The sequence below is a fragment of the Bos indicus x Bos taurus genome, chromosome 6 (genome assembly GCF_003369695.1).
Source record: "Bos indicus x Bos taurus breed Angus x Brahman F1 hybrid chromosome 6, Bos_hybrid_MaternalHap_v2.0, whole genome shotgun sequence".
In the NCBI taxonomy this organism is placed as follows: domain Eukaryota; kingdom Metazoa; phylum Chordata; class Mammalia; order Artiodactyla; family Bovidae; genus Bos; species Bos indicus x Bos taurus.
Genome location: NC_040081.1, coordinates 61,402,922 through 61,421,266, shown reverse-complemented (window position 1 = coordinate 61,421,266; position 18,345 = coordinate 61,402,922). Strand labels below are relative to the sequence as shown.

Sequence of the window (18,345 nt, the reverse complement as noted above, 5' to 3'; positions counted from 1 at the left end):
AAGTGCCTTCAGGACTAGTGACCACAAACAGTTTAATGGGATAGTAACCTCTACCCAAAAACTGTACCAAATTTCAACACATAGTTTCAGAAATTGAATTATCAAATTAACAGGAATGAATGCTTGTGTTCTTGATGCACATGTCAGTTGCCTTTCCCAAAGTGAGTACGTTTATTATGGAAGTGTGAATTACCACCCAGACCTGTTTCACCATACCATCCCACTTCCCCAGGTGTGATTGTGAATTGTCCAAATCTGATCTAATTTGGTAATGTTTCTGCAACTGTAGAGAGGCTCGACATTTTCCCATGTTATTGATTACTTGCTGCTGCTTTTGTGAATACCTTCTCAGGTCCTTTGCCTGTCTATTGGGATCTTAGCTACTCTTATGAAAATAAGTGGTCTATTTTTATAATCAGATATTAATGCAGAATTTCATATACTTCTGGCAGCCATTTTCCAAGTTCTTATGTATCGTTTATTTTTTAGTTAGGTTATTTTTGAACCTGTGGTGCGTCTACATTTTAATGGATCAGTTCTTTAAAGCATTTCTTTCTATAGTTTTTTTTTTTTGAGTAGGTTTCTTTTTTTTTAATTTATTCATTTTAATTGGAGGCTAATTACTTTACAATATTGTAGTGGTTTCTATAGTTTTTTTTTACCATTTTAAGGCTTAGAAAATCCTTTTATAAAGTTTTATCTAGACACTTAGTAATCACTTCTTGTTTTCTGTTGTTAATATTAACTCTTAACTCCTCTGGAGTTATTAGTATATTAATTTTATTATTATATTATAGATTAATTATATTGATTATTAATTATTATTAATTAATTATTAATATATTAACTTATCTTACACCCTTCCCCCTCCCAGAAAACTAACCAAGTTTTACAGCAGTATTCTCTGAATAATTTTCCCTTCCAAATTAATATGTAGTACCCATACAATCTTGAATAATTTTTATGAAATAAAAAACATTTATCTCCATTTATTAAATTAGCAAATTGAGATGAATGGCAATTTATTAAGATTCAGTTACTTGGCCAATTTCAGTCTGGAGAGGAGTAGATGTTAATGTGATGAAAACTATGACATTTATAAACTTGCATTTAATTTGATGTTGTGATAAAAAAACTTCCTTCCTTGAAGCTCATGGGAGAGATCACTAAAAGGAACACGAGACTAGAGAGCTTAGAGGAATTTGAAAATTAAAATGAAGAAAGGAACGTTTGTTAATAATCGATGTTAGTAATGAAAGCAGCCACTTTATAAACATTATTGGTTTAATTCTTATAATCCACTTTACAGCTGAGGAAGCAGAGACCCAGAAGTGACTTCCTCTGGCTCTGAGAGCCGGGACAAACAGAGCCAGGACCGCTTCCAGGGCTGTTTATCACCAGCCCTGGTCCAGTTGGGGTCTACGGATATAGTTTTAGCACTCCCCAAGGGGCCTTCTTACAGCATCTGTACTTTAGCAAAGAATCAGCATCCTATTCGACATTTATAGGGTAAAAGAGGGGACAGATTTAAGAAGTGCATTGCTGAAAGTTTGTAGGCAGGTAAGCACATTGAAATCCTCTCTCTTCCGAGCCTGAACTTGGAGGACCCTGCAGGTGAAAGAGTGAGTGTTCCTGTCTGTGTGAGAACATGGGTACCAAGGGGTCATCTCACTGTGGGTCAGAAGGTAAGCCTTCCCATCCGCTCACTGCACAGGAGCTAGGCTTTTCTCAAATGTTCTTTCTCCGCAAGTTCATAGGGAAATTTCAAAACAATTCCCTGGTCCTCTGTGTCTTCAGGCAGCGATGGTTCACTTTTGAAGGCCGAGGCCGATGCCGAGGCAGCATTGCTCTGCAGACACGCAGTTGTTTGTTCCCAGAGCAAGGCCTGTGCCCTCCGCTTTGCCGGCTTTGCAGCTCCCTGGGCTGATCCTCTCAAGTCCCCTGGGAGCCACTTTTGTGGCAGATTCCATTTGGTTTCAAAGGGCCTCGAGAGGGGCGGCGGGGCCACTTGGCGTGATCCCCCCAATCTCCCACGTTAAGAGTGACTTGCAGGCTGCCCTGGCGGGAGCCCGAGCCCAACCCCAAACAGGCTGCCCCTGTTCCCCCCATTGTCTGCGGACCCGGCGTCTTTTCCCAGCTGACCTGCCTGCAAGTGGAGAGATGTGAAAAGTTAGAAACAAAAATGGTCTCTACAGAGTGAGAGAGAGCTTTCTTGTACAGAAAGGAAGGAAATACCTCTGTGGGATTTTATTTTTCCCCCCCTCTTCATCCAAAAAATACAAAGAGACTCTCTGTCTTTAATGCGAATGTCGGCTTTAAATCTCTTAGGTTTGGATTAACTCTGCAAAAGAAAAAAAAATCTGACAGGCTTTCAGATATGACGCAGAAAAACTTTTTTCCCCTCAATTCATGGTGTGCATTTGCAAAGCCAAAGGCTGGTGGACTGAATAGTGGGCGCCAGTCTCCCCGTCATAGTTAACATCACAATGGTCAGAATTAGCAGCCTCTGTCCCCACCAGGGGACATTTAATACAAGGTGGCAAAGGCGAGAATAAACCTCTCTTCTCTTGCCCCCCAAATTAAAAGAGATTAAAATTAAACCAAAGAAACAACGTTATTTTCAGTTACATGACTTAGACTTATCTTACCTTTTTCCCGCGAAAGGAAAAAGAAATGTGGCATTTTGCAGTCATTACCTAACTCAAAAGCTTCCTTCCAACTAAACAAAACCCACTGACTTGATGGACATTTCCTATTACACAGTTATTGTTGGTTTTCACTATTGAGGATGTCAGCAAGCATGTCGAAGATCATGTTTTGCTTATAAAATAAAATGACTTTTATGTGAATATCTTTCGTCTTGGTGGTGTCCGGAAAGTGGGTGCTGTTCCACTGAATCCACGTGGTGATGTTTATTTTCTGAAATTTGGGGTAATAGCATGTTCTTATTTTTAATGTATTCAGGGCTTTTTCATCCTAGATACTGGAGTATTCGGCACCAAGAGTCAGTATCAATAAGCTTGTGTTAATGTAGAAAATTTTTAAATAGCAGCTCCCAGTTTCCAAATGAGAGTCAAAATGAATAGGTAATCTGAAGCACAACTTAAAATTAGCAGTCTTTATATTTGATAAGGATGGATTGATTAGGACTGTTTATGTATAATTGTGAAACCACCTATATAAATTAAACTCTAGATCATTTTTAATTCCTGACCCACACCTAGTTTAAAAAAAAAAGTTTCTTGTGTGATACTTAGTGGGATGTAAATGGGTGTGCATTAGTTGGCTACTATATAACAGAGTTATAACAATACGTTTATGGATTTAAATAGGTACTGCAAATTTGTTCTTGATAAACAAATAGACTCAAAGGGAAATAAAATATTACTTTTGGTTTTATTTATTTATATGACGCTATCCACTTTAAGCTCTAGGTAATCTGATGACATTATAAAGGGATTTTTATTATAATCACAAACAGCTAACAGAATTTATTAATTTTTATTATAGAATCATTTTCTTTGCAACCCCAAAGGCTCTGATATAGCAATTTGGGATTTAATACAAATGAAAGTGTGTTAAAATAATTTTTCAGAATACACTGAAACAAGTTATGTAAATCTTTGAACAAAAATTAGTATTATTCCTGCTGCTGCTACTGCTGCTAAGTCGCTTCAGTCGTGTCCGACTCTGTGCGACCCCATAGACGGAAGCCCACCAGGCTCCCCCGTCCCTGGGATTCTCCAGGCAAGAACACTGGAGTGGGCTGCCATTTCCTTCTCCAATGCATGAGAGTGAAAAGTGAAAGGGAAGTCACTCTGTCGTGTCCGACTCTTAGCCACCCCATGGACTACAGCCTACCAGGCTCCTCCATCCATGGGATTTTCCAGGCAAGAGTACTGGAGTGGGGTGCCATTGCCTTCTCCTACATAATATCAAATTGTTATTTTTCATAGATACCCTAACTTGTTTATACTGTATTCATGATATATCTGGATGATGTTTTAGTATCGTGTAATATTTTAGAAAAAATAAATTTTTATTTTCCAGAAATAGTAAATTTAGTTTCTAATTAGGATTGATTTTATGTATTGTATTGTAAGAGAATTTAATCCAGCATATGTTTGAAGTTTGCTCAAAAAGATAATTTTTTATATTCTAAGTTATAAAAGAAGGTCAAAGTTTATTACTCTGTGTTTTGGTCACAATAATAAAAAATTCATATAAAAATATGAAAAGATTTGGTACATGATAAAACTTTTCTGTATTAGCTACTGAGGGAAAAATAGAAAGGCATGTTTTCATAAATTAGGCTTTTAATTCCAAATATTTCACAAGTTTGAATTCAGAGTTATTTTATGCCCTCTTTCAGAATGAGATTCTTAAAATTATTTTACTTGAAATCATATAACAACTGAATTTTTATTTGCTGACGTATTTTTATGATTTTTAAAGTTATACTGTTTCTGATACTTAGGCAGCCATGTTGTTCAGTTCTGGAGTCTTTTGGATGGGCCTGTTATTTATCCCTGTGGCCTCCTTGCTCCTTGATGTGGTGTATAAAGTGTAAGTATAATACTCAGTTATGTACATAACAACATAGATGGCATATTAATCCTCGGATTTCTCTAGTTGTAACATCAACTCTAATATAGAGCTTACAAGATAGGAATTAGAAATATTAATTAATTCTATGTAAATACAGGAGAAAGGATTGATTGAGGAACTAGAAAACTATATTAGTTTAAAAGAGCCAGCAGAAGTAAAGCAAGTAGTTTCAATTAACATTTTTATTAATCAGCCTGAAAAACCCCTTCAAGGTAGAAGAAAAAATTCTGTTATCTCCAAACACACGCACGCACACACACATACACATAAATTTTTAGTGAACAATAATTGTGAAAGGAAATTTTTGCTTGCCTGATTCTAAACATATATAAAATAGAGACTAGAAGAATCCACAATTTTATTAATCCTTCTCAAGGATTGTAAGTTTTAAAATGTTCTCTCTTCCCACAGAAAAGATATCGTTAAAGTTAGTTAATGTGATGCTTGTTCAATAACTATTTATTACTATCAACCTAAACCATTTATGACTATTGTTTCTATAATTATATTAATGCCCAAAATTACTATAATTTTTTAGATTCTATGAAAAAAATTCCTTATACTCTGATTACTATTGTACTTAGAAGCAGCATGACAAAAACTTGTTTTATAATGTTTTAAATCTTCACACAAGTACTCCTATCCTTTTTCTTTTCTTTCCCTTTTATGTTTTTGCAGTATCAAGAGGACTGCTTTTAAAACATTAGTAGATGAAGTTCAGGAGCTGGAGGCAAAATCTCAAGACCCAGGAGCAGTTGTGCTTGGAAAAAGGTAAAATACACACTGTGTTCTTTTCTCAGCGAGCTTTACATTTTTCTTTTGCTAGCGGTTGGAAATAAGCAGTTAAATTTGTATTTATCTGTTAACGTGGAGCTGGCAGTGTCGCTGAGAGATTTTGGAATCAGAGAGATGCAGATTCAAATCAAATCTCTCTTCACTGAGCTGCCTGCGACCTCAGCCAGGTTGCTTGGTGCCACTGAGCCTCAATTTCCTCATCTACACAATGGGAGTGGTCGTACCTCCCTCACAGCCAGTCGTGAGAATTGAAAATAGTGTCAGTGAAGCAGGTGGCTTGGGGCTTAATGAGCATGAAATAAATGGTGGCTACAGATAGTGTTTATTATTAAACTGAAAAAGAAAATGCAGTATTCATAATGCAATAGAATACAATCAAAGTCAGAGGTTGACACAGAGTCAGATCTCTCAGTTACCTTCATGGTTCAGTACTTTATTGGGAACTGAGCTGGGGGTCATATATGAAGTGAGTTATGTCTTCCAAGTCCTCTTCATCACCACCACCCACCCACCCCCAAACCAAAAAAAAAAAAAAGCAAGGTTAGAAAGCTAATCGAATTTACTAAACTTCATAAAGCATTACAAAAAAGAAACTAAAATTATTCGAAAGCACTCTATAATAATCCACAATTCTGATGAAAATACCAGGAATTTATTCTCCCTCTCTCTCATCACACTAAAGTGAGCTGGCGTTTTGTCTCGACCCTAGGAAACATTTTGCCCTGGTCTGTGTCACCTTCATCATGATTCACTGTCATTACTCAGTTTGACACAATGGAGTAAGTGTCAGACTGGGAACTCGGGCTGAGACCTTGGCTTCCAGCCCGCTCTTGCTCTCATTAGGCCAGAGGGGCACGTCATACACCAGTCTGCGCCTCTCTCCTAAAATTAACAGCACTGGCATCTGTGGGGTGGGCACCGCAGGCTAGGCACTGCACTCCTCACTTCATAGCTACTGTCTCATTGAATCGCCATGACATTCATGGACAAATCCATCATCCCCATTTTTTCCAGATGAGGAAACCGGGGCTTAGAGAGACCCAAGTTCTCCAGGTCAGAAGTGACTGTGCTGGGCCTTGAGCCCGTGTCAGTTGAGTCTAGAAACCCTAAGCATGCGCTATTCTGCCTCCTTTGGCTGCTTTTCAGGACTGTAGTGGCGTGGCACAGACATAGCCTGCCTGTAACACGACAGTTCTGACCTTTCCATGTCAGCGTCCCTGTGCACATGATGAGTTGGTGACACCTCCCTTCAGATGACAGGAGTAGCTCCTCTTCCCCGCGCTTTCCCCTCATCTCTTCCCTTAACCTCCAACTCTACACCAACTCCACTGTCCTCTCACTTTCCCTCTAGCTATAAAAAGGATATGGTAAGAGTTCTCGCTCTTAGGAAAGAATGGGTGCGTGTATATGTATGACTAAGTCCCTTTGCTGTGCATCTGAAACTATCAAAGCATTGTTAATCAGCTGTACTCCAGTATAAAATGTTTATTTTTTTTAAAAAAAGAGTTCTATTAATAGTTCACAGAATCATGAATAAAAATATTCACAATTATTAGGGAAAGTCCACTGATAGTACTGTTACTTAGTAAATTTCTCCTATTTGTATGTTAATAAAACTTACATCAAGCCCCTTCACGTGATACTCTTTTTCATCATTTATAGTATTTCAGTGACTTCAACAATTCATAAGTCAGACTGAGGGTTCGATGTGATGACCTCTGGTCTCTGGGTCCTAAAGAGTCAATGAGTCTGTGATATGTGTAATCCCTTACATTAAATAAATAAATCAGAGAGCCTAAAAAGAAAGAAGTGAATTCTGTGTAAATGACCACCAACTTCTCCATAGAAAATGCATCTGATAAATTTCCTGCTGCTGCTCAGCTCATTTGCCTAAAATAGTGGTTCAGCTTATTTTGGGGACTCAGGACTAAGTTAGTTGTTAGCTGAATAGCCCAGTCAAAAACTCCTAGTTTGGTATGGACCCCATGTTGCTATTGCTGCTGATTGGTGAGCAAAATGATGGTGATGGTCAGCCTGGCCATGGTGTCTCCCTGCTGAGTGGCAGCTAGAGAGGAAGATCTATGAGAGAGGAAAAGTAGCAACTGGTCAGCAAAGCCTTCACATCAAACTGCGTTCTAAGGCAGATTAGCAATTGTCAGATTGATTTTATTGACAGAATTGTTTTAGGAACCTTGGAGAATGAGTGAGTGAGTGAAGTCGCTCAGTCGTGTCCGACTCTTTGTGACCCCATGGACTGTAGCCCACCAGGCTCCTCTGTCCATGGGATTTTCCAGGCAATAATACTGGAGTGGATTTCCATTTCCTTCTCCAGGGAATCTTCCCAACCCAGGGATTGAACCCGGGTCTCCCGCATTGTAGACAGATGCTTTACCGTCTGAGCCACCAGGGAAGTCCATGTCAAATTTTCAAACATGAGCTGATTTCATCTGCACTTTTCAAAGAGGGAAAAATGATGATTTCTGTGTATTCGAGTGACACCAGGCTTCCTTGAGGGCTGAAACACACACATTATTTTATGCTTCCTGGCCTCAGCCTGTGCTGATTCCTTGTCTAGAAGCTGAGACCCTCTTACAGACTTGTAATCCAGTTCCTGGCTTTCAAAACCCAGTCCAAACGCAATTACCTCAGCATTCCACAGATAAAACCAATTCCCACTCTGCTGTCTCTGCATTTGGCTTATTCTTCTGCCTCTGCATCTACCACAGTATACCAGAGTGTATGTCTCCAACCTGTGTTTGCTTGTGTCCCCTACTAAACTGAGCTCCTTGTAGGAGAGGCCTCTGTCTCAGTCTTAATGGCAACCCAGCACCAACCACAGAGCCAGGAACGTAGTAACACTCAGTTAATATTTACTGAATGGGTGAATGAATGGTCAGGAGAAGGAACCAAAGAATAAATTCATTAATGGAAGGGTAGGTGAAAGGCTGGTTGAGTAGTGGGCCAACCTGTGGGTAGTTAATGGGAAATGTGATACACAAGGGCATAGAACTGTCTAGGTTGCACTTGCCCAGCTAGCAAGCTCCAGTGTAATGATCGTTTACTTTTTGTCACAGAAGGATGCAGTTCTTAGGAATGACCTTATAAGTTGATCACCCCAATTGTTTAATCTTCACTAAGCACTACTATGAAGTCAAGCTAGGTGTAAACACGCAGCTTCTCTGTGTCAGAGAAACTAATGTGTAAGCACTGTATCCAGATTAGCATTTACAATAATTCATTTCTCATCTCTACTCATTTTCAAAAATTAAAACATCTTGGTTAAAAGAATTAGTCTTTTTTTAATAGAAATAAGTATGCCATTTATCATATTATTATCCTGACTTCCCTGGTGGCTCAGATGGTAAAAAAAAAAAAAAATCTGCCTGCAGTGCAGGAGACCCGGGTTCAATCTCTGAGTCAAGACGATCCTGGATTTCCCAGGCGAAAATACTGGAGTGAGCTGCCATTTCCTCCTCCAGATCACTGTGTAGCCATGGCTGGTTATTTTGGGTAAAGAAACTAACTCGTAAGCTATGAAACTGTCCTTTGCTGTTACTTTCTATGGACATGCTCCAACACTAAGGAGCAGAAGCATCTACATTTCCAAAATCCAACAAGCTTTGAAGTTCAGTTTTTTCTACAAGCTTATAGCGAAATTTGCTGGATTTTCAAAACAATTTCTTCTCGAAATATAAGGACATTGATAGTGTTTATTTTTCTGCAGTGTAAATATGTGTTTTATAGCAGAAATATTAATTTGGGGGATACGGGTCTCTAAGGTCTCACTTGGGAGTATTACATATATAAATCGTGTGTAACATATTACTTTCCTAAAACAAAACAAAAATATGAATTGAGAACCCCAAAGTGTTAAAGTAATGGATTGCAGACACTGGGCTCATTGGAGACAGGCAGTTATTACTGGATATCTTTCCTGTGGGTGTGAAGCAATGCATCTTATAGTAAGGCCAAGTATGAATAATGAGAGTCATAATTTTTTACACCTATCTATAGATATTAGCCAGTATAACATCATCAGCCTCTACTAAATAGTATTTTAGCCCAGGATCTTCAGGTCAGTCCTCATTAACTTGTTCATCACCACTGTTTGGCCCAAAGCCTGAGCTTTTTAAAGTAGGGAAATATAGATGTCAGATAATTTGGTCATGGAGACAGTGATGGTGGTGTCTCCTAGCTTTTCTCTGTGTTGTTTATCTTAATGAGAAACAAGAGGTTCGATGTAGCTAAGGCAAAAGACAAAGCCTAGTAGCTTTCCTAAAGAAGTGGAGTGGGGGACATTAGAAATTAAAACTCATGTTTAGCAATAGACTTCTCTTGTTGAGTCAATGTTGAATATGAACCCAGGCATCAGAAATGATCCTCACAAAGTATCTTTGCCTTGTGATGATCTCTGTTGTAGTTGGTTTGTTGTTGTTTTCTTGGGATCGAGGGAATAGTAAGGATGGGAAGAACTAGTGTTTCTAAGTGGCTGAGTAGTTCCTAAGTACCGTCTTCCTGAATCTTCCATCAGCCCGAGGTTAGGAACTGTCCTCCTAAACGCCATGAGATGTCTGAGAACGGCTGCCTAAGGCAGTCCAGCTAATAAATAACAGAATTAAATCAAAGACTGCAGAGACCAGGCTCTTTCCACAGTAGTGTGCTTCTTTCCCCAGAAAGAAACTTCTTTCTTCAAATAAACCCTAGACGTTAATGCGACATGACAGCTGAGTGAAAATATAGCCTTAAATGGCCATTACAAAACAAAATTACATTGTCTCATATATTTTGGTTGCCATAATATGAAAGGGGCACTTCTATATTGAAGGATCATGCATTTAAGAAGGCCAGCCTAAAACCTGGAAAACGTATTTTGGGAAGAAGAAGCTCCATCATGATACACTGCTGTCCTCTAGTCTTCTGTAGTCATTCATTTCGGTTTTAAACACCAGAGACTTCCCAGCACCCCATCCACAGTGCTCTGCTAACAAAGTCAGACCACCTGCTGCTAAAGCTGCTGACTTCCTCAAAGCAGTTAGATGTTTTAGTGTCCCTCTGAGTCCCCAGGTCTGTAATGGTAGATCATTTTAAGAGTAGAGTAAGAAAAGTCTGTAAAAATGGCTCTTTCTTATTCCCCATATCTGTTTATTTCACTGGCAAAAACAAGTTTTATAAGTTTTTGCAAAACTGCTAGAGTTTTAAGATTAATTAGCTTTCTTGCCTTAATTCCCAGTGACAATAAAGTATGTCTAATAAGTACCAGTTAACACCCCTAGACTTTTAAAAAATATCTGTGGAAGATTACTACAAATGTCAACATTTCCAAATATTTTACTTCAGCAAAAGCCTAAATGTTTCTGTAATTACAATGAGTTCATTTTGCAGATGATCCTCTTTTTTTGTGTATGATAAATATTGTTCCATTTCAAGGTCTTAAAAAAATTGGCAATATACAGAACTAACATAACTTACAGCAGTTTAACCAAAGCTTTAAAATGGGGAAGCTAAAAGATGGAAATTTGTCCACTGAGTCAGTTCCAGTGATTAAAACAAAATTGCATAAACATTTGGTGCAACACATGTGGATTACTTATTAGCTCTTCATGCTTGTTATGTGGCTTAATATCAAAGCAAAGTTTTATAAATCAACCAGTGGAGAAATGGCATGACTGGGAGGATTGATGGTGTTTAAAAGTGCATTTCAGAATTACTATTCAAATTTATTTATTTGACAGATATTTGACTTCCCACTGTGTGAAACAGTATTCTATGAGCAGGAGAGAAAAACAGACGCAGTATTTCCTGCACTCTGCTTTTAGAAGTTATATAATTACATGGATTCATTTCTGCAGAAAAGATTATTCTAAATGTTTATTGAAAATAGGTGTTCTTCCTTGTCACTTTACCTAGTAAATTATTTTCTGAAAATACTTTTTTTATTTTAAAATGAGATTAAGGAACACATTTCATACCATATTAGAGTGGTAATGGAATTTTTTCTAATTAAAAAGTCTATGAGATTTCTTCTTTACATATTTTTTTTTATTTTTCTGTATAAAAAAATTAATTTATACCAGAATATATGCAAAGTAGGAAAAAGGTATAGTAATGGTTCTTTTTTTTTAATTCTCAAATGCCATACTTGCTATATGTAGTAAGTCAGCTAAGATTTTAGAAGGTACCATCACTACTGGTGGATTTTGTGTTTTTTGTTAATTGTATCGTGCAGGTTCTGTATCTCTGTTTGACTTAAAAACTGGGGTTGCGGACATCTTTTGCCTGCACTATTGGGGACAAAACTCTTCTGAGCTGTAGGGGGAAATGGCCTCTAAAGTATCTGTCTAAATACTTGAACCCTCATTTGCTGTCTGAGAAAAGAGGGTGAAAAAGAATCAGTAGACTACAGATTTCTCAAACAGTCTTTTGTTTAAGTCTGACTCTCTCTGGTGGTCCTGTGGGCACGCCGGGGTCTCTGCCGAGTTGATAATTCATTTCACACGTTTGCACCTGCTCTGCAGCCTCACAGAGAGGGCGCAACTGCTCAAGAACGTCTTTAAGAAGAACCACGTGAACTTGTACCGGTCAGAATCACTGCAACAAAACCTGCTCCGTAAGTATTTGAGTTCTGATTTTTAAACACGTTCTCCGCCATTACCTCATAGCGTTTGTAAGAGCAGTATTTTGACTTGAAGGATATTTAACTATTTACAATTAACACCTCAAACAAATCATGCACACTTGCAACATAGTGTATAAATATTAAGAACAAATGTTTACAGAGTCTTTTGACCACAGCCATCTCACTTTCAGCAGAAAAGATAGAGCATTTGAAAATCTTGCTGCTTTCACTGCACAAAAAATATTTCTGCATGCCCCTTACCTCCTTAAATCTTAAAAAAGAACCAGTAAAATAAATCTTAACTCTTAAAAGCTTACTCGGTATTGTTATCTTTTCTACTTGAATAACTTTGCAAGAGCCTTTTCAGCTTTCATACACAATGACATGTGTGTGAAACAGCACACAATGAAACATATATTTTCCCCTTCAAAAATATTTATGCATATTTAGAGTTGTAAGAAATTATTAGATATCATGCCCTCTTAAAATTTGAAGGATCTCAAAAAGAATATGATATATAAAGCCCTGTAGTAAATGCATTTGTGTTGGTAATATGTCTTTTGTTTCATGTTGTCTCCACATGTAATTTATTTTCATGTATATATACTCATGTTTAATGCTTTTGCTCTTTATGCTTCAAGAGGCCTTCTCTAAAGATGAGATCCCCTCGGGGGTCATCTCTTATCCCCAGGCCCCCTGTGACCAGGCTAGGGCATGAGTGAGTTTATTTGTAGATGCTGAGAGTCCAGAACCATGTCTTCTGAGGGAAGTTGTGTGTGTTTATCTCCTTGCTCTTATTCTTCCTTCACTCTCATCCGCCTGATCTATCTGGAATACACACTCCCACTTGACTGCACCCCTTCCCACCCCTCTGCTAGCAGGAAGCAGACATTGGAGGAGTTGGACATGATGTGCTGAAGGGAGAATGGAGGGGGGCTACAGCATCTGTTCATCCAGCGAGCAGAACGCCAAGGATCTAAGCCACCATCGTCTCACTCTTCATTTTGCAGTTGAATCTATCGTTTCCAGACATTAAAAATTAGTGTCTTTATGCTTTCAAAGGCAGGGAAGGATGCATTAGCTCCCCAAGTTAGAAAATGAACACTCAAAACTCAGAATAACAGAGACTTCCTGTGACTTCAAGCTCACCGTTTCTGTTTTAATTTACAGATGGGTATGCTTTCTCTCAAGATGAAAATGGAATCGTCTCACAGTCTGAAGTGATTAGAGCATATGATACCACAAAGCAGAGACCTGATGAGTGGTGATAGGTCAAGGGGCTGCAAGGCCAGCTTGGCTACGTCTCTAAGGAGAGTCCCAGGTCTTCACCAGAATCTGCTGACCAATTCCAGTCTGGTCCAAGGAGGGGAAATGGATCTGAGCTCATCTCATTGACTGACATTCAGATTCATGTATGTTATAGACGTAAGCACTGTGCAACTATACTGTAACACCATCTCTTTCAGATTTTCTAAAGTATTTGCTAAGTCTTTGTAAACAGACATTGAAAATGACCTTGTATCTTGCCAGAGTGTTTTTTTCAACTGAGAAAAGGTCAGTATTCTTTTGCTGTTACTCTGGAGCTGTAACTATCAGTGTCTTGGATACACCACAAGGCTATTCACCATTAAAAATCTGTAAAATGGTAGTAAGTTAGAGGGACTCTTGATATCCAAATTTAGATTTCAGAACATGCTGGGAGGGGGCGGGAAACAGCCTTCTTAAGGAAGCAACTTACTGAGCAAAATTTCTAAACAAGACATTAATGATAAGTGTTTGTGTCAAAAATTGTCTTGATAAATGTCTGCCAAAGAAGTTCAATAAATGTATTACTATTTCTCCTTCAGTAGTCATTTGCCCAGAAATTTACAAGAAAGTTTACCTCCAGTTCTGCTGTAAGATCTGCATGCCTGACTTTTCAAATCTAAGAGTGATTTGTAAAAATGAGTATTTCAAGGCATTTGCTACTAATATCTGTGATGTTGCACCTTTGGCCTTACAAATGCTTCTTTCTCGTTTGTCTTGTCTGTTTGTTCAAGTGGAAGTGCACAAGTGGTTATGTGACTGTCGTTACAATACTGATTTTTAAAACTGTACTTACTGTGTCTCCGTCCTAATGAGGTTTCATCATCATTGAGATTTTTCTTAGAACCTGGCTTCTGCTGTAGATTAAGTGATGTCATTTTGTCTTTGAGTTTTCTTTTTTTATTTTTAAGAAAAATGTACTTAAGTGTTTATGTGAGATTTCCAATACTTCTGTGGAAGTGTTTGAAAAACCATGGCAGATAAATGCCTGGGCTTTTGTAACGCCTGTAGGCTCAGCTTTTTGTCCTGTGTCTTGGTTTTCCCTAGTAGTGCCCATTCCAGATGCCTGTGGTCCTGGATGGCACGCCCCAGGTTAAGATGACTGCCCTGAACTTATAACCAAGAATAGCTGAACAGTTCACTTGTCAAGCAGCTCCCAAAATTAGTCACATGCTGCTTACTGGAACAAATAGGTAGTACTTTCCCCCCGTTTTAAAAACACCTATTTTATTCAAGCCTATAACTTTACAAAGAGATCTGTTCATCATGAGTAGATTTTGTTAACATGCTTTAAAATATAGATTCCATTTAATTATTGCAGCATTTCCAAGATATCTCCTGAAAATGCCTATTTTGCTATGCCAACAATTAATGGAGAAGGGGCTGTTTAAAAACCACAACCAGTTTTCTACACTATTTTTAACATAATGCTTTCATGTAGAAATAAAAAGAATTCTAGCTTTCAGATACATTTCAGAGATTGAAGCAAACTTTTTGCCTTGTATTCAAAAGCCTGTTTGCCTTTAAGTGGACTTACCAGCAAAACAGATAGAACTTCCTCTTTAAAAAAATAAGTCAACTACAATTAAGAAGAGAGGTGATTTTCAAATCACTCCTTGAGTTTGATAATTTCACATCTTTTTCACCCTTTCTCTATCTAGATTTAAAATTTTAGTCTATATATTATTTCCTTCTCTGAATTTTTAGCTCTTTAGTTACATGTATGCCTCCCACATTTTCTACAAATGTGAGAGGTTATGACATACATAACTTGATTTAAAAGGGTTAAGAAGGTGACATACTTCACTCTCCACACCCTTTCCATTCGGAGTTCAGATTATGAAAAGCATGAATTCAAATATGCAAGACCACAGGTCTAAGAGTCTAAGATCATCTTCAAAATTCAGATGTCACAGTGTTTGTTACTGAATGGCTATTCAGAGCATCTGGGCCTCCGTGATGACAGGTGAAGTCAAACCACAAAAAAATGGAAAACAAGAATCAAGTAAAAGGAATAAAGGGTTTTTTTTTAAAAAAAAAAAAAGAAGAATGAAATACATCCCTCGGGAGAAACACTTAATAGCAGTTCCAGAGAAGGGCTGCTTCCATTTCCCCTCACCTCACAGGTGACATCCTTCTCCATAATTTTAATGTAAAAATGTGATGAGTGTAATAGAACTGAATTTTCTGACTTAAGAAAACTGGAAGCTTTATTTTTACCTTGAAAGATGATTTGTTTCTGTGGAGCTCTTCAACATGAGTGGAGGACTCATGGTTAATAATGTGAAAGAGCATGATCTGAAACATGACTGATTTATGCCCTTTTGTCCCATGGACCTGTTTTTGAGTTATCAACATTAAGTAAATCTCTTAGCTTCTCGGTAGGGAGTTGAGGGGTAGGCAGCAGGGAGTGACCACCTTGGTAAAACTTAAAAGACAACATTGCAACTGCAGTGACTTTGTAGTGTTAGAGAAAACCCTCCTTTTTTTAACCTTCCTAAGTGGGGTGGGGGTGGGGGTGGGTAACACAGTTTTACCAGGATTAAAATAAATAGTTGAAGTGACTTTTAATGTGTATTTTCTGAAATAAGGGACATACTTCAACTAAAAAGTCCCTTATAGGGACTCTTGCAAATGCTAACACCATTGCTTTACAATGTTTACAGTTCAGAAAATACTACTCACAGCAGAAAATCCTCATTTATTTTGCATTGAAAAGTTGGAAGTTGCTTCTTTAGCATTGACTAGTACACAGTGATATTGAGCATGAACTTTCTAAATGTTTTATATATACATATAAAAATATATTGGTATTTCACACCCAGAAAGATGCTATATGGTAGAAAGTATGAGCAGGAAAAATGGTGTTTCTCAGGAATGTAGTAAATTTTAAATGGAATAAGCGCCATCCACCCTCCCACACAACACTCTGGCTGACATGAGCCTGCTTGGGCAACGTGGTGAAGTTAATGGAAAACTTCTTCTAATCAAGTCAGGTGAATGTGTATTATATTCAGTATTAGCCATTTACGTGAATTGTGTGGTCACTGAATGGAATCAGCAATTCCTCTTTATTTCCAGGGGGGAAAAAATGAATTCAAGAAATCTACATTTATTCTGGTCATTACATTTTATATTTTAATTTTGCAGTCCTGCATCCTAAATATCCAGTGTGAAAATCATGTGATAATTTGTTCTGCATTGTGTATGCTGTACATCACTTATCTGTCACTTAAAATGTTCTTTCAGGAAATGAATACTAATCTGAATGTACTAGATTGCATATTCACAAATTTTTATGTATAACAAAATCATCGTTATTACAAAGCTAAATAATCATTAGTGTTTATTTCTGTGCAGTTTGCCCCTTGATATGTCCTGGTTCTAAGACTTATATCATCTGATAAATCTATAATCATGTACAAAATTTATTGAGCAAATTGCCACCCTGTTCACATCATATGAACCAGGCCCATGGAATTCTTTTGTAAATTACTTAATGTAAACACCATGCAGTCTGGTGCCTAATAAATGCTTTTTAATGATGAACATTACTATAATGCCTCTTAAAGAGACCATAGTCTGATTTTTCTCACATTAAAATAAGTGAAGTCACTTGTGAAACTGTTATACTTTGCTGCATTTTAATTAACCTTCAACAGCTATTAAAATGGAATGTAAGTTGAATTTTGAAGGAAAGGAAATAAATGTTTTCCATTTTTCGTCTTGATTTATTTTCTGTATGAGAGCAGCTGTGTTTTTGATAGGTTTATGGTTTGCATGAATTAATATTTAAAGTGGTCTAGGCCAACGCATGGCTATTGCTGTAAATCTTGATGTTTATTTCTGCCTTATAAAATTCTCTCATGGCCTACCTGAGACTTAATATTCAATGGACAAATTAACTGGTCCTCCACACAACTTTTTTTTTAATAAGTAAATTATTTTACAAACAAATTTGAACTAATTTAATTGAAACTTTTGTTTAGCTTGCCTCTAAGAACTTTGCTTAATAAAGCTCACAAAATTTCTCAGCAAATAAATCTCCCTTAAGTAGGGGGGAAAAAAGCTAGATTTCATACTTGCTTACTTTGAATTAACAGCGACTTTCCATAGGTAAATCTGCTCTTGCAAAGATGTGAGCAGAATATTTAAAAGTACGTGTTTTTGTTTCATAGTTCTAGACTAGAAGCCATAAATGCAGTAAATACTATTTGTTGTTTGTTTTACTACTTCAAGCTTCGTTTTTCACATTTTCAAGTTTATTAGGTTAAAATAAAAAAAGGCAGCCTTGGAAGGCAGCTACTATGGAAAATTGCAGTTTGCATTCAAAATAAAATAGAATTTTCAGCTCCATGAAAAACCATTCCTGCTGAAACTGCTATAGAAATTGTGAAGCTGCATGAGTGGAGAGTACCGAACCTGTGTTTATAGTAGTTTTCTCAGGTGTGTTTATCTCGATATTCAATGCACTGTGTTTTATAAATAGTTATTAAAGTCGAGTAATATTCAGTTCTATGCAGTGTTATATGTCACTGGCCTTTTGTGAATGTGCATGTTTTAAACTGCAAATTTTAAACATTTTTGTCCTCTTATTAAAAATGAAATAAACTGTACCATTACATAAAGAAAATTGTTCGTTTTAATTGCTAGTTTTAGAAACTATATTTCTTCATAAAACCTTCAAAACTGCAATAACTGTAGTTTGAGCAGGTGTATATCTGTTTAATAACAATGTTGACATTTTATCTACAACCCCAATGATAATTGAAAATATCCCTGCATTGTAAATCCCATTCAATGCAATATAAAGTGGGGTATATTAACTCTAATTTTATACAAGTTGGTAGTTAAATAATTATCAAAAAATAATTTTTGGACTTCCCTGGTGGTCCAGTGGTTAAGACTCCAAGCTTCCAATGCAAGGGCTGTGAGTTCAATCCCTGGTCCAGGAACTAAGATACCCACGTTCTGCACAATGTGGCCAAAATAATGACAAAAATAAAATAATTCTAAATAAA

The 18,345-nt window shown here is 37.2% G+C and overlaps 1 protein-coding gene across 6 annotated transcripts in view; it reads left to right on the top strand.

Moving 5' to 3' along the window:
* ATP8A1 (ATPase phospholipid transporting 8A1) overlaps nucleotides 1-17,957 on the top strand; it is a 239,355-nt gene extending 221,398 nt beyond the window's left edge. For all 6 annotated transcript variants that reach the window (XM_027544396.1, XM_027544393.1, XM_027544391.1 and 3 more), the window contains 4 exons: nucleotides 4,478-4,566; nucleotides 5,287-5,379; nucleotides 11,919-12,010; nucleotides 13,190-17,957. In XM_027544396.1, coding sequence (XP_027400197.1) covers nucleotides 4,478-4,566; nucleotides 5,287-5,379; nucleotides 11,919-12,010; nucleotides 13,190-13,287 — 372 coding nt within the window. In that variant the 3' untranslated portion in view covers nucleotides 13,288-17,957. The remainder of the gene's footprint in view (nucleotides 1-4,477; nucleotides 4,567-5,286; nucleotides 5,380-11,918; nucleotides 12,011-13,189) is intronic.
* Nucleotides 17,958-18,345: the final 388 nt, after the last annotated feature.